The sequence below is a fragment of the Phasianus colchicus genome, chromosome 18, assembly GCF_987193195.1.
Source record: "Phasianus colchicus chromosome 18, bPhaCol1.hap1.1, whole genome shotgun sequence".
In the NCBI taxonomy this organism is placed as follows: Eukaryota; Metazoa; Chordata; class Aves; order Galliformes; family Phasianidae; genus Phasianus; species Phasianus colchicus.
Window position 1 is genome coordinate 4,963,458 of NC_143453.1, and position 16,442 is coordinate 4,979,899.

General features: G+C 40.1%; 1 protein-coding gene across 1 annotated transcript; it reads left to right on the plus strand.

Annotated features, from left to right (window-relative positions):
- The first annotated feature begins 1,760 nt into the window (after positions 1-1,760).
- Positions 1,761-15,692, plus strand: UPB1 (beta-ureidopropionase 1). The gene is made up of 10 exons (XM_031592311.2): positions 1,761-1,961; positions 2,452-2,623; positions 4,060-4,147; positions 4,898-4,992; positions 5,812-5,973; positions 9,701-9,870; positions 11,159-11,240; positions 12,036-12,078; positions 13,188-13,342; positions 15,455-15,692. The coding sequence occupies exons 1-10, from the start codon at positions 1,861-1,863 to the stop codon at positions 15,536-15,538; spliced, it is 1,152 nt and encodes a 383-aa protein (XP_031448171.2). The 5' UTR covers positions 1,761-1,860; the 3' UTR covers positions 15,539-15,692.
- The last annotated feature ends 750 nt before the right edge of the window (positions 15,693-16,442 follow it).

Here is a 16,442-nt window from a genome sequence, read left to right on the forward strand (position 1 = left end):
AGTCTGGACTTGGCTGTGTTGTTGCAGGATGGTTGATACGGCGCACAGGAAATGTACTGTTTTTTCAGATCTCAGACTGTTCATGAGTATTCTTTTCAGGGGCTTCAGTTTTATTGCCCCGAAGTCCATTTCCTACATGTAGCACGCTTTAACAAATTACAAACAAACAAGTCAGTGAAAGTTCACACTAAGAATAGAAGCTGGAAGAGAAAAGTTCAGTTATGTGACCTTCTTCAGGAGCTGGATACAAAATAGACCTGCTGTTTTTTCTTTTAATTTGCAGTCCAGGCTGAAAAGAATTTGAATAGTTCCCAAAGAAACCCAGGCCCTTCTGTTTGTTCCTACGAATCTCCAGAAATGCTTTATTTGTTAGTTGACATCCTGAGTATGCTGATAGGGAAATAAACTTAATTTGGTTTCCTAATTTCCCTGAATTTTTGCATTGCTATCTCATTCGGTAATGTTTAAAGAATTGCCAGCCACGAAGAGAACAAAATGTTACTGATACATTGCCTTAAAATTAAAGCAAATTAAGATCATCAAATGGAAAACACCATGTAACTGTCAGTCTCTGCTTGCTATTGCTCTGCAGAAGTACGTTTGGAACTGGAAGGTAATCACTAAGAAGAGGTTTGTGAGGCCTTGGTCACAAAAACAGACACAGTGCTACACCAATGACTGCAGGACAAACAGTAACACAACAGACTGGTTATCCAGGCTTTTTTAAACACCCTTCCTTTCAAATGATGGCATTTCTTCTCTTTCACATTCTTTTGTTTTGTAATGTGCTGTCATCCCTAATTTGAACTGATCTTGGAAATGCCCCCCAAAGACTGAAGGCCTCAAGGCCTTCTGCCTCAAGGAGCCCCATCCCTCACAGCAGCAGTGAGATGCCCTGTGCCCCATCAGCATCGCTGCACCGTTTGGGTTAAAAAAGGCACAGTCACATCTCAGAATGCCGTGATGACACCCGACTGTCCCTGTGCACTTTCTGTTTAAAGTTAAATATTAGACACTCTCTCCACGTTATTCTTTTTTTTGGCCTAAAGGGCTTAATGTTTAACTGAGAACAGCAAACAGCTGTAGATGTGCAGCGCTGAACGTTGTTATATCCTCTAGAAGATTCAAAAAGCAGTGCTTATAATCGGTGTGATGTGTCTAGATGTGTGTGGCCCATTCCTGGGCTCGGTAGCTGTTATTTTCAATCAATGAAGTGCCAATATTCTGCATTTCAGTAACATTTTGAAGGAGATGCAATGGCCAGTGCTGCAGAGACCATGAGTAGGAGGAGGGTGGCTGTGGGGCTCATGCAGTTTCTCTTCAGGTGTTCTTTTCTTCTCTTAGATCCAGGCCTTAACGTTTTCTAGCCTTTATTGGACATTAACTGCAGTTTGGGGATGATTTTCTGATGACATTTGAATCTCAAATCCATCTTGAGGGCAAAATTATTTTTTTTACTCCTGGCTCACGATCAGAGTCTCGCTGCAACTAAAATGGGCATGCACACATCCGTGAAAACTATTGTCATTTTATGATCTCCTTCCTATTTCTAAGCCTTTTTGTTGAATGCTGTCGTCATAAAAAGCTCCTAAAGATGTTCTTCTTTTAGATTAGTTATTTCTGAGGCTGTGGAGCTGCCCCAGAAGTGAGAAGTGACCTGGCACGACCACATCCGTGCTTCTTTAACCCTTTGGGGCACCTCAGGTTTAACCACTGGACAACCTGAGGGCATCAACCCCCCCCTGGGCCACCATAGTGGGGAGGCTGGGGAGAAAGGGGAGTGGCCACCAGGACCCAGCAAGGGTAAAGTCCAAGGGGCTGCGTGCCCGACAACCTCTGTGTGTGCCCAACAGCCAGGCCATGGAGGGAGAGCTGGAGTCACTGGAGTCGTGCCTGGAGAGGCACATCCCACCCCAGGACCTGGCCGAGGTGAAGCGCATCCTCTATGGGGGTGAGACGAGGTGTGCTGCTGGGGATGGGCAGCCTGGGGGTCAGGGGAGGCAGCGTGAGGGTGGGTGGGCTGAAGGGAGGAAGAAGGGTGACCTTGCAGTGAGGTAATGTTATCTGAGAGGTCTTTTCCAGCCTTGATGATGCTATGATTCTAAAAGTGGGGGTCTGACATGAGGGAGAACAGGTTGGGAAAGCGCACGTAACCTACAGGGGTAGGTAGAGAGGTCTGTATGCATGCGCTCCTTGATTTCTGTAGTAAATAGCAATGTCTGGAAAGCACAAATATGGAGGGAAGGACTGAGAATTTGCTGCCATGGAGCTGAGGTCACACACGACCTGGCTGCTGCCTGACTTCCCTTATCTGACAGCTGTGTGACACAGGAGCTTGGAACAGCAACGTCTTCGCAGGGCAAGGTGACACGTGCGATCGTTTTGGTCTGTTGCATTGCAGAAAAGGAGTGCATCTTATCTTGAAATGTCTTTGTTTCATCTTCAATCCAGAAAACTTAGCTTGCCAGCGGCTGCTCTATCATCTGCTCAACAGAGAGATTTTGAACTCCAGGGCTATGGATTTGATGCTGCTGCAGAGCAACTGAGAAGGCCGCGTATCGTTCGAGTAGGGCTGGTGCAGAACAAAATTCCTCTTCCCACCGACACAGCTGTGGCAGTGCAGGTACTCAGGCTGTTTGCACGTACCTCTTATTTTTACTGGGTGTTGATATTACAGTTCCACCACAAAATGACTGCTGGCTGTCTGGCAGCGTAGGACCCATCACTGTCTCAATACAACACGCTGTAAGAAATCTGAGTGACCCATGCAGCTCTGTTTTTTCTCAGAACCGTCTCTCCTGTTGTGTTTACCCAGTGAATTGCCCAACCTGCATGCAGTTTTTCCAAAGCTAAATATTTAATCGCAGATTTTGTAAATGAAAAGACGTTGCTTCTAAAGTGAAACAGAAAAATGGTTTACCTGAAACCAAAAGAGGTGTCAACCCGTGAAAACCACAGTGCTGTACTTGTTTTAAATGGAAAGCGTTCCCTTTCCATTAGAGCCAATATGGATTAATAAATCTTTGTGCATCATTCTTTGTCCAGCAATAAACCAAATGTTATTACATGTTGAACCAACATCATGGACATGAAAGCATGGAGATGATGCATATATAGAGAAATTAAAGGAAAATATAGCATTTATCACATCTCATAGGATCACAGTTTTGTCCACCAATAGGACAGAACCTGCAAGGCAATTTATTTTGTCGTGAGAGCAAACTGATAATTTGGGATGTAGATCGTGTTTGTGGATACTTTGCAGCAGCTATGAAAAAGGTACCAGTTTTGTAAATGATTTTCCATTAGCAACAAGTAGGTAACTATTTAAATAGCTGTACAGCTGCTGAGTTTGTAGGTCACTGCTGACTTGTGTGGTATTCATTTGTTTGACACATGAAAGTGTCAATACAAAGCACAACACCTATGCTTATCTTCAACAAGAACACTGAAAGAAAATAACACTTTGAAACAATGTGTTTTGACTAATTAATAAGTGCTTTGATGTTTTATCTTGGTGATGATCTACTTAACTCAGAGGATAGAGGGACTGAAAAAATAGCTTGGAGTTAATAACTCATAGAGAATGTCCGAGATCCACGTGTCAGCAGAATTCAAAGGTAACTGCAGAAACTGACTGTGCTTACCTCCTGTTTTAGGTTTCTGAGCACTTGACTTTGAATACAGATTTACATAACACTCTTCTGTTTACAGTGACCAATAAAAATACATTTTTTTGCTGATTCTTTTCAGATTTTTACCCATTTACTAGGCAGTCAGCAATGAAGTGTCATATATTTAGGTGTTGTAACCATGGAACTAGGATTCTAATAGCTGGCTCTTTCTATTTTCAGCATCTAAATGCCTAAAAAAAAAATAATCTATATCCAGCTCTTTAGATCCCAATTCTCTTAGGAATGTTGACTTTTTGAGTTATTCCCTCTGAAAGCAAATGGACTAAGTATAGAACAGTGAACAAAGTTTGTGAAACCAGGATATTGCTGCACAAGTGAGTTACATTACAAGATTTTTTTATAGCATGATGCTTCTTGCAATTAGGTGGCTGCACTGCACAGACGAATTGAGGAGATTGTGGAAGTAGCTGCAATGTGTGGGGTCAACATCATTTGTTTCCAGGAGGCTTGGAGTGAGTATTTGCTGTGATTCTTTGTAGATTGTCAGAGGTCACATTCCTTCTGTTTCAACAGGTATCCTGTACTGGATTTATGTCTTTTAAGCAAACAGCAGACGTCTTCCCAGTATAACAGTTGAATGTTACTGGTTTGATTTCTGAAAGAAAAGAAATACAAAAAAAAAAACCCACACAAAACAAAGAATCTTTGTTGGCAGAACTATATAGAGTATATCCGTGAAGTCTGTTGTGCTGAAGACTGGATTTGCTACAATGGTGATATTTATAGGCATGCATCGTGTTACCCTTTGTGATCTTTTCCTCATATTTTTCCTTCTAAAACTTTGTTTCATCTAGACAGAGACTTGAAAAAATTAATAAATAAATCTAATTTTAATTAAAGCAGAGTATTTGAGGCTAAGTGGGTTCTGGAGGCCAGAATGAAAATGTAGGTCTAAATTGTGAAGACGGGTGGTTCACAGAAAGTGTTCCCTGATGACAGGGGTTTATTTTGGGTCTTTGCTTCCAGTAGGACTGTATTCACTAAGCTCATTGTTTCTCTTCTGCTTTGGTCTGTGTGGGTCCAAAACTCCTCATCCTTGCTAAAAATATTTTTAAATAGCTTTTTCCTTTAAACAAAGAAAACAGTTGAATCATTTGGAAGTGTTTGATTTTTATCTGTATTCATGGAAACAGAAACACCTCTGTATTTCTTGAGCGACGTGAACACTCTTGTAAAGTTTGCCATGCGTTCATGTTTTCCAGCCATGCCCTTTGCTTTTTGTACAAGAGAGAAGCTTCCTTGGACTGAATTTGCTGAGTCAGCAGAGGATGGGATGACAACAAAGTTCTGTCAAGAGGTAAAATGAACAAATGGCCTCAAACCCATCCCAGCTTCCCCATCCATCTGTAACCACCACTGATTAGGTTAGATTTCTTCTTATACTATAAGAAATCTGTAATACCCTGAAATCAGTTTTCAGCTTCTTTGTGAAGACATGGACAACCACAGCTGTGCTCCATATTTGTTTTTTAAACCAATCTGCCTTTTGCCATGGGAGGTGTATGAAATTGCCCATTTGACTGTTCCTGAATGTTATACATTTTTTTTTTATCCAGGTATTTTTAATTTGGATAAATACAAAAAGATGAGAGGTTTGAAGGAAAGGTGACAACATGCTAGTAAACTGGCAGAAGGGGCTGTGTCTTATTTGCATCTATATATGTTCTTATACATATATATGTTCTATATAATGTTCCTTAACATTAACCTTTTGTATGTAACAATGTTTGAAATGTTTCTATATTTTTAAAATAGTTTTCAGCTAGCTGTTGTGTTAAATATATGCAAGAATGAAAGAATGGGAGTGGGATCAATCTCCATGTGAATGGATTCAGTTCAGCTCCATGGCTTGAGCACTGCAGTTAGATGCATTGAGCACTTTGTATTTCTAGCTGGAGGATTCAGGTGGAAAGCTCACTCTGATGTACCCATCTTTGATGAAGGAAGCTATGGCAATACTGGCATGCTGCTGTGGGTTAAGCATGAGCACTTCAGAACAGTCAAAACAATGCACAAGATGAAAAACTTCTTTGAATGCTTCTTTATGAACCACAAGTGAAAATAATTCATTATCTCAGGCTTGCGTGTAACAGAGGAATTGTGTTCGTTTGTGCAGCTGGCAAAGAAGTACAATATGGTTGTGGTGTCTCCAATCCTGGAGCGAGATGAAATACATGGAGGAACTCTGTGGAATACTGCAGTGGTCATTTCTAATTCAGGAGCTCTCCTTGGCAAAAGTAGGAAAAATCACATTCCGAGAGTTGGAGATTTTAATGAGGTAAGGTGCAGTAGTGTGATCGTCAAGCTGGTCTCACCATGCAGCTCTTGTTTGTGTCACCACGTATTGTATCAGTCCTATTGGCAGGAAATGTGACGTAGTTCTAGAAAATGTGGTTTGCTAAGCATCACAATGTTTTTTCCTCGGGTAAAAATATATGAAGATAATTTATCAGAAGTAGAGTACAATGACTGTTAAAGCACAAACTTTGAATCTGTGCCATATGCTCTTCTTCGCCTCATGGAAACCACAAAAAAATTGAGGATCCTTTAAAAATAAACTTTTTTTTTTTTTTTAATCACAGCTTCTTTATGTTAGCTGTGCATGGTTGGCTCAGTTTTTACTTGTAAGCATGTCAAACTTGCTTTAATTTGGAGAGCATTTGTCTCATGATTCATGCACGAGCATTATTTGTGGTCTTGATCTTTCATTCTCTCTGGAATTGTCATGGAAATTGCAGTTCTTTTGCAGTTATTCAGTTTCTTTCAGTGGAATCTCTTAATTCATTACATTTTTTATTGCATTTCTGGTTTATGGCACCTTCTGTTCCCTAGTCACATTACTTCCACTGAAGCCCACACAAGTTTTTAAGGCTCTTCACCAGAATCAGCTACAGAAGCTAACCCAGTGAAGGCGATGTCGAAAGAACCTGACTGATCTGAAATGACTTTATCCATCCAAAGAATTATCAGAAGAAAGATCAGGATTAAAAATTAACCAAAAATCTAAAAATACATTGTCTTACCTCACTTAATCTCTCCTTGTCAGCTAAAGTGAGTGATTAACAGAGCCCTTTCTTCAGAGTCCTGCTGTGCAGATGCTTACAGTTGATGTTGTCGCCTGAGTGCACTGGACTGAGGCTTCAGAATCGAGGCTTACTTATTTTGAAAGTTATTTTATCTTGAAAATTGGTATTCAAAAACCTCTGGAAGTTGACCTGCTCTTCTAGGCCTGGTCGGACTGGTCTGGCTTTCTTCAGAGGAGGATGTTAATAGGTTTCCTCACAATGGATTTCTGGCATGACTCTGTCAATCACCAGCATTGGCTTCAAACTTTAATTATTATGTTGATTTTTATTATTTTATCAGAGCTGCCTTGTAGCAAAACAGTATCTAGACAGTAGGTTGTGGAGCATCAACGGATTGCAATAATATTCATGTTTACAGCTATGAAAATGTAATGAAAGAAAGGCACTTTAAAAGTTAAAAACTACTTTTACTTTTCCACGTAAAGTATAAATAGAGTTTCACTGAGTGTTTTGCATAATTCTAAATTAAAGAACTCAAAGCAATCTATTATATTGCCAGTTCACTATAATGATTCGACATTTCTTGCTAGAAGAGCATTAAGGCCATTTTCTTTTGAGCTGAGCAAATCTGATAGAGGAATTTTAGCATCAGACGAGACTATGGGGAAAGATTATGCTCAGCTCTGTTGTTTTGATGTTTTGTTCTTTATCAGCAAAGCTAACCCTAAGGAAGGGTTGAATTGGAAATGATTTTTTTTTTATGGCTTGTCTCTGTGGAGCAGATTGGGAAAGGATCCTTGTTAAGATCATCCTTGATGAATCAGTGAGAACTAAATGGACGGGGGAAAGAGATTGGTCTCTAACCTATTCCGCCTCGTGTGGGAGGACATATAAATAAACAAAAATCAATCCTTCTTGAGACATCACCGTTTGTTGCTGTGGAGATGATTGTGACCTCTGGTGGAGAATAAAGAATAAGGACTGATGAATTCCCTGAAGCAATAACATTCTTGTTTTTCTTCTCCTCTTGTAATAAAGGAAAACTGAGAATAGAAGAAAAAAAAAATGGAAATATATTCAATTGGCAGAATTGTTTTGAGAAAGGATTACGTGAGTGCCCACCACATGGCATGCTCTCTAAGCACATGAAAGGAGATGAAATCTGTGCCCAAGGGGCTGCGTGATTTCAGGAGAGCTGATAAGAAACCAGAGCCTGTCCCATTTACTGGGCAGAGTGAGCATCCATTCCACCTTTCCTTCAGAACGTGACTCTTCACCACTTCCATCATGCCATTCTCTCACACTTAGGTGAGACCCTGGTTGTTCCCTGGCAGTAACTGTGCTTACTCATGTTGGGTCAGATGTTGTGTTTCAGTTTCCTTCAGTATCAGAGGCAGCAGTTGGTACAGTGGACGGTCTCAATAAAAACTGTTTTACAGTGCACCTTTCTCGTATGGTAAGAGCCACACCTCGCTGTGTCAAACTATTGGATTATGGTCTCTTTGCTGTCTCTGAAATCATCACAAAGGGATGATGTTGTAATAATTGCTCTCTTCAACATTTCCAGTATCCACAGACATTATATTAGGGGTGTTAGAGTGCTCCTGTCTATTCCTGTTTCTTATCTGTGGATCTTTTATCAGTTCCTAATCCCTTCTGAATTTGCTGACGCTCCCTGCTTTCACAAACTGGTAGAAGCACATTCTATAAGTGTTCTGCCAGCTGCTTAAAAGTAATTATTTTGGTTTAAATCAGATACGAGTGTTATTTCAGTGGCTGCTGCTGCTCTTCTGGGATTTCTGTATTCATCTTATCCACTGCCTTTGTGAAGCTGTAAATCTCATTCATAATCACCCTCAGCCTTCTGTCTGCAGATCAAAGAGGTGCAGCCTTTATAGTTGCTCCTCAAAAGGCAGCTGTGCCATTCCCTTTGTCATTTCAGGCTTATTCCATCTCTAATATATCCTCACTGAGATGGAAGCACTGGAACTGCCCAGCCTACTCAAGCTGTGGGCACAGAGAATTCATGTAAACCAGCAATCCTGTGTTTTCTTCTACATTTCAGATGCCTGAGATTTTCTTGGGTTTTTGATTACCACTGTACACTAAGCAGGCAGCTTTCAGTAACTCCACACATTCCTTTCCCCTGTGTCTGTTTCTGGAGGTTTCCTTTAGAGTTTGTCTCTCTTGATAGCTGTTAATGATGCCCTACCCTTGCCTTCAACAGTGTCTTTTACAGGAATTGGCTCATATCTTACTGCATGGGGATGTTTGATGTTATAAGACAGAATCTTGCAGCATATGGTAAATGAGATCTTTTAAGCCAGCAATTGGCTCCAGTTTCTTTAAGGAGTGTTTTGTGGATTTATCCTGTGATTTTCCTGGTAGTTCTTCCCAACCACCTGTTAGCAACTATCATATAGGAAATGTAAATAAGTGATCTTAGCCATACACTGATATTACCTAGGCTATTCACAGAAATGTCGCGTGTCATTATTACATAACAGATGAAAGTAAAAGAATTCCTTGATCTTTAAACAGTGCATATCTTCTCTCTTTCTAATGAGACTTCAGAGGATTGTAATGACTTTGGCAGGTTTTGTTATGTGGTGGGAGCACTAAGAGATGTACCTCAAATTTGGCAGTATGTGAGTTGATTTCGAGCTTCTGTAGAATTCTGTAATGCTTCTAGTTTGAGGTGTAAGTCAGACAGTGCTGAGGTTGTACTATGAAGGGAGGCTGAAAGGGCCTTGAATTGCATCTCAGTAGGTCTTAGAGCCACTTCTTGCTGACTACTCACTGCAGTGAGTAGCAAATGAAAAGTTTTGTCTTTGCTTGTGGTCTCATAACTTGAAGCTGGTGACTGGAAGCTGTGATGTAGCAAAGCAATGTTGGAGGTCTTTCTTTCTTTCTTTTTTTTTTAAGAAGTCTGCCTTTGATTTTGGATCCATTTATGTATTTATTTATACTTTTTCCTAGTCTACTTACTACATGGAAGGAAATACAGGACACCCAGTATTTCAGACACAGTTTGGAACAATTGCTGTGAATATCTGCTTCGGGCGCCATCACCCCCTGAACTGGCTCATGTACAGTTTGAATGGAGCAGAGATCATCTTTAACCCTTCAGCCACCATCGGAACACTCAGGTGACAGACAAGCTGCTTTAGGCTGTTACATAATTTCTCATTTATCTGAATTTCCAAGCCCCTCACTGAAGTCTCAGGGGAACTTTGCAGAGGGCTTGGAATCAGAAATACCACCTTCATGTTCTGCCTTCATGAAGGATTCTGCATTCTTCTCCATCTGGTCTTCTGAAAGCTAACAACATTTAGACTGGCTACATAATATTTTTGTCTTATGATAGGCTGTAGTAATTTACAGTCAGGTTTGGCTGGCCAGGTGATTATGCATCCTTCACCTGAAGCCAGTAAGTATGGTATCAACTAGCTTTCGTTGCCTGTCATTGAAACTGCCCTTGGTAATTTTTAGTGTAAAAGATAGGATCTCACTTAGGCTGCATAATGTTTGAAAATGTCCTTTGAAAAGAGTTCCATGAATGCACAATGCTTTTGGGGCATTCATTTCACTACTAGAATAATGTTTGTGATGTTGGACTACTTACATCCCATTAAGAAGAGAGCAAATAGAGATTACCCTGTTGTCATGCAGCACTTGATTGGTACTCTGGGTGCTTCAGGCTCTCCTAATTATTGGCTTTCACTTGATTGTTTTTAAGCACTTAATTTTTATTGCAGGAAGAGGACTCTTGAGACCTATGTAGAAAAGTGTCTCAGGGGGTAGCTTCTTGTCTATAGCCTTTTTTTCCTATCTGATTTCTTCTGTGAAATTGTAATTTGCTGGAGCTTTTCAATAAAATCCCTTTTTCTTAGAAGAGCTGGCTGCCAGACTCAAAGCAATTGAGAAAAAAAGGCAATAAAGCAACTCCTTTCAATCAGTTCCATGACCTTCTCAAGTAAGATTCTTCAGTCTGACTGGGAGATTAATGACAGGTACTTGCACCTTCAGTACCCTGTCTTAGTGCTCAGAATCTGGCAGGTGCATGCTGTCAGGAGTATACTGAAGGCATCACCTTTGTTTTGGAGCTCTGAGTAGTTCCAGACCTCCTATTACTCAGTCTGATAACTGTTTATCAAATTATTTAATAAAAAGAGGACCGTTTCTGCTCTGAACATCAGTCAGAAATGAAGCACCTGTTGGAAAATAGGCGCAGGCTTGTGAAAGAGAGGGAGCTGTTTTATGCCTTATTTCTCAGATCTTGGTTTTATGTATATTTCAGGAGATTCTGCTTATCGAGGAGGATTAGTTTTGGTAGCTAACTTTGGCTTTTTTGACAGAAGATGTGCAATGCTGTACACATAATCTCAGTCTCTGCAGAAGACAGTGAATATCAGGCTTCTTTTCTGTGTTTTGCAGTGAGTCCCTGTGGCCAATTGAAGCACGAAATGCTGCCATAGCTAATCACTGCTTTACATGTCCCATCAACAGAGTGGGAACGGTATGTATTGAGCTTTATTTCATCTCTTAATTCAACTATTTTGGAGCAGTTCAGCTGAAGGTAATGAATAGCATGAGAACAGCTGATTCCTCTACTGTATAAAGCCCCTTCTCTCAGTGTTTTTAAGAAGAGGAGCAGTGCTACAGTGACTGAGAACTGCTTTGTTGCTGACAGTCTACTTGTTGCAGCTGTGTTCTACTCTGGAGCTGGTCTCTGTAATCAGCACTCGCCCCTGTTGCTAATTCCTCTAGTTTCTGTGGCAACATGACAATTGTTTTAGCCAGAAGGACTGAAGATGAGGCATATCCTCAAGTCAGGGCTCACTGCTGTTTGCTGTTATCCAGGTCCTACCTCCTTCTGGACACAGAAATGCTATAATCAGAAATAATGTTGCAAACAACAGGTCATTCCTGCCTTTGGATTCATCCAAATATTCTGTGTTCTTTTATAAGGCTCTTTGCAGAAATCCAGATTTGTTCCTGCAGTTATGCAAATACCTTTGCCACATTTTGTCACCTGTGAGAGTGTGATTAATTAAATGTTTCTTCTTTTGCCCTTCTTAGAGTTGTAATGAAGCATGTTTCCCAACATGTGTGAACAACAGACAGTGGTACAAAAATGTATTTATCTCTAGTCCCACCATAGAAACAAGGCCCCTCTGATGGCTCACTTTAGATAATCAGGAAGGTCTTAATAGATGCATATGAACTTTCACAGTAGATGTGGTAGACTAGTGAGGTTTCCTCGAAGGAAATGGATCTCTGCTGCCACCTATGGATTCTTTCTTGTTCACAGGAATACTACAAAAACGCCTTTACTTCTGGGGATGGTGGAGAAGGTATGTTCAGAAATTGCATGCAGTGCTTGCTAATAACTTGTTGTGTAGAGTTTGAAGGAGTGCTCTCCTACAAGTGTCTATCCCGTGACAGCTATGTTAGCCATACTTAGACTGCTGCTTTGTGAGCTGTGGAGAAGCACTTCCAACTACAGGTGGTCGTACACCACCGATGTGGTCACCACTTCTTTTTCCTAAGGTTCCTACATGTTTGCAGAGGGCTAAGTTTTGGAGTCAAGGCAGTACTGGAAGACTGGAAGACTGGAAGACAGAAATCCCAGAAATGAACCAGTTGTTCATTATTAACCTTAATAGCACCAGCCTGCATCACCAGCCAAGCTATTTTGCCCCAATTCATAAATCTGTTGCAGGTTAAAGAAAAGCTTATAATTACACAACAGAGACTTAACAGCAACATTGGTGTCATGACAGGTGAAAAACTTAGGTCTGAATGGTTTTCCATGGAGAAATATTCTTGGCTGATTCTATTCTGTTCTTCATAACTTCCAAATAAGGACTGGTTGAGAAACCAAAAAAAACCAACTGATTATAATTAATAAGTAAGAAAGAGATGTGGCTGCATCAAGGTTGGTGATGCCCATCACACAGTGGTGCAGTGTGTGTGGCTGATGGTTGGCACAGTTTGGAGCTGCACAGTATGAAGTACTTTTTTCTTCCTGCCTCAGATTTCCATGCTTTCACCTCTGATCTTGTACTAAAAATTGAATGTGTGCATCTCTGACTGTTTTGGAAGTTTATGATTTGACAATTAGCATTCAATTAAGTTCTTGCTTTCATTTTTTTATTTATTTAGGCATTTAGTGCAGCGGCTTAGTAATGGGAAAGCATCATGCATTATTTAGAAGCAATGCAGTTAGGGTTTTTTAATATTTGTTTGATAGATTTGAAAGCTGTACTGTGCATGAAACAAAACTAATGGTCAAACTTGCAGTTATCTTAGGGTTGTACTGCAAACTGCTCGGGATGTGATATTGCTTAAAGCACTGCAAAAGGGACGACCACAGGAAATTGAACCAAGTATTAGGGGAACTGCATGCGAAGCTGTGTAGTTATTTGCAAACATTACATGCTTGTTAAACAATTTCTTTAAGCACACCATGACTTGGGCCATTTCTATGGCTCAAGTTACGTAGCTGCACCAGATGGCAGCAGGACCCCAGGACTCTCTCGTACTCAGGATGGACTTCTTGTTGTAGAGATGGATCTAAATCTTTGCAGACAAGTCAGTGACAAATGGAATTTTAAGGTAAGCCCAATTATAAAGGAATTTTTTTAAGAAAAAATTGTGTATGATATCAGAGCAAACAAGCTTTCCTAGCAGTATAGTGTTACAACTGGTAAAAGGCAGCCTTTCTTCAGCAACCTACAGCTTAAACTGTGGAACTAATTGAATGTTTTGGAGGAGGTTGTGGAGGCTAAAGGTATAAATGGATACAGAAAGGGAATAGCCAAATTCAGGGATAGTTTCCCTGAAGGCAATAGCCTTGAAGTAAGGAGCTTACCCTTTGGTCCTCGAGAGCTGATTGCCAGAAGCTCTGAGGACCAGTAGGGGAAATATATGCAGTTTTTTTATTCAGTGTACATAATCATTTGCCAGTGAGCTGAGATGGACCCTTGACCTGACCTTATGTGGAGCTGTTTATATTCTTCTGGGCTTTTCTTGTCAGCTGTAGTGACTTTTGTATATATATGAATGTGCAGAAATCTTACGGTGGTAACTTTCTGGATGTGGGGACATGCCCATGCTACAGAGGAAAAAAGAAGCATAGTTTCTTTGAAGCATCCTGACACCCTTTTGAATTAATCTCAACCAGATCAAGGCAGTTGTGAGCCTTTCTACGTGATTTAACAAGGTTTAGATGTTTTGAAATCTCAACCAAAGCTAACTTGGATCACGTTGGTGGTTGGACTGTATGATCTTGGAGGACTTTTCTGTCCTTGATGATTCCATGGTTCTGTGAATATGGAGTACCTCCTCCAGCAGCAGTGCTCAATTAAGTAGTTCTCACCTCAACTATTTAAAATAGATAATCTTTTGTAAGCAGTGTTGACATTTTAGTTATTCATTTCTTAGCTAGAGACGAATTTCTCTGTGAGTGCTGCTCATCTGTATATAGGCATTAAATGGAAAAGTAGTTTTAGGTCCTTTTCTGTACAGAATTGCATGTGATGTTCTGCAGATGGTAGACATATGATGGTTGGCCTAATGGACTTAAATTGTGCTGTGAAATCCCCAGGCTTCTGAGTCATGCAGGCATTTATTTAGTTCTGCTTTACCACTGAAATCTTAAGCTATCTTTGCAGAGCTGAGATGTGTCAGGAAGCATATGGAGCATTGTAGGTGCATCCAAACAAAAGCAATTGTATTGATTAGGGAGGAAAAAAAAAAGCAGTAAAAGCAGTTAAAGCAAAGTACTGACCTTTAGCTGTGTGGTATAGGATATTTTTTATTTTTAATTCAATTGTTGTGCTCTCAGCACATTACAGTTTTCTGTTGATGGTGTGCATTACTATCCTTGGTCTTTTGGCACGTGAGGCATAGCTGTGGCTTTTGTTTATATGACTGGGGTTTTCTACATCATTTTACTCTCATTTGTGGCAGAGATAGAGATAGTAATTTGATATGGGGAGAATGAGGAAGCACAAAATCATCATTTATCCACTGCAGAAAACCTTCTGTAGCATGTAGGCACTTATTTAACTTGTCCCAGTATCTACTATTTACATCCAATGAAACCTGAACAGGACATCAGTAGCACATCAGATAAGATTTATCAGCAAAAAAAATAGTTCTACAGGTTGTCCTCATTACGTGCTGGCAAGAAAGAAGCAGTTCACATTGCAGACTGTGCACTTGGGAAGAGGATACCAGAATGCAAAGTGCTGTCTCTCAGTATCCTAGCTTACTGCATCATCCAAATCAACAATATTCCGTGCTATTAAAGGATGAACTGAGTGTTAACCAGACCCACTCAGTGACACACATGCACACTTACTGCTGGCAGTGGGGTGAATCAGTTGTCAAGGACATAATACAAAGACATAATTGCAGGTATGCTCCTTTTCTATCCCTGACACAACTGACTTAAAAGCAAATTGTTATTGATGAGTGAAAAAGCAAGCCTGGTTTTCACCTTCAGCTTTCAGCTATGCAGGATGTTAAAACATAACCTTAAGTCAGCAGACTTGAAGGGCTTTCACTTTGGAGGATTTGCTTTTTTTGGCTGAGTTCTCATTTTACTATTCAAATCAGTTAAATAATAGGCCTACATTAAAAAACCAACACGTGGTAGATACTGCTTTTTTATAGACGTACTTTCATAGCTAACAGAACTGAAGCTTTGATTTCCTTTTCCAGATGACTGGTAGATATGAAATGTATGCAGACAAGCTTGCTGAAGCAGTCCAACCTTGTTTTACACCCAACGTAATCGGAGAGTAAGAGAGATCAGCTCAATACAATCAAATGGAACATAGCAAATGAAAAGGTACAACTTGGCATTGATTTGCTATGAATTACAAGTTGTTATTTTCATGTTACTTTAATTCTCTGCAAATATTAAGGTTCAAAACTATGCGAAGTAAAATAATTTCAAAATGGGTTCCATTTGTTAGTTCTTTTTTGTTTACAACTTCGTTCCTTATTAGAACTCTATTCAATGAAGAATACATCGATACCAAATGATGATGGCATTTGTATTGCACACACACTGTATTGTGTACAGGGTTGCATAGTTTGATGGGGAGGAGATAAAAAAAAATTTTTTACACATGCTTTTTAATATGTTGAGTTGCACGTGTCTGTTTGCTTCTGCTTTCCAATTTATACACTCCACCCAAATGCACAATTTAAGGAGGAAGAAGACAGAAACTGTTGTCATGGTTTTTTTTGCTTGGGTTTTTTATTTGGTTGTTTCTTTCTTTGTTTTTAATTGCCACTCGTTTAATGCAGTTTTGCTAGAGCTAAAGAACATCCCATACATGTCCTAGATGTTTGGAGATCTGCGTGTCCTGTGAACCATCACTACTTTGGTTCTTTGTATTTCCTATCTCACTATATATATTTCAGCTGTAGTTGGACTGCTGCCTTGGAAGGCCTCCTCCAGGGTCCAGAAGCAGGGCTGAAGGCAGATGCTTTTAACACATCCAGCAGCTCAGTGCTGTGCTGTGAGACAAAAATGGAAGCACTAGCTCATGTGAATGGAAAGCCACAGAGATGCTATTAGTCAGTATAGTTAATGCAGGGACTATTCTTAGTGTATACTGAAAGTTTGTTTTGCAGAGCTCAAGTGATGGAGTAGGCATTCAGGAAGTACAGGAGGAATACAATTATATATATCTGAATC

Coding starts and splice junctions, on each gene's coding strand:
- UPB1 (XM_031592311.2), top strand. CDS start 1,861: ATGGAGGGAGAGCTGGAGTCACTGGAGTCGTGCCTGGAGAGGCACATC. Junction 1,962..2,451: donor CTCTATGGGGGTGAGACGAG/GTGTGCTGCTGG, acceptor TCTTCAATCCAG/AAAACTTAGCTTGCCAGCGG. Junction 4,148..4,897: donor TTGTTTCCAGGAGGCTTGGA/GTGAGTATTTGC, acceptor CATGTTTTCCAG/CCATGCCCTTTGCTTTTTGT.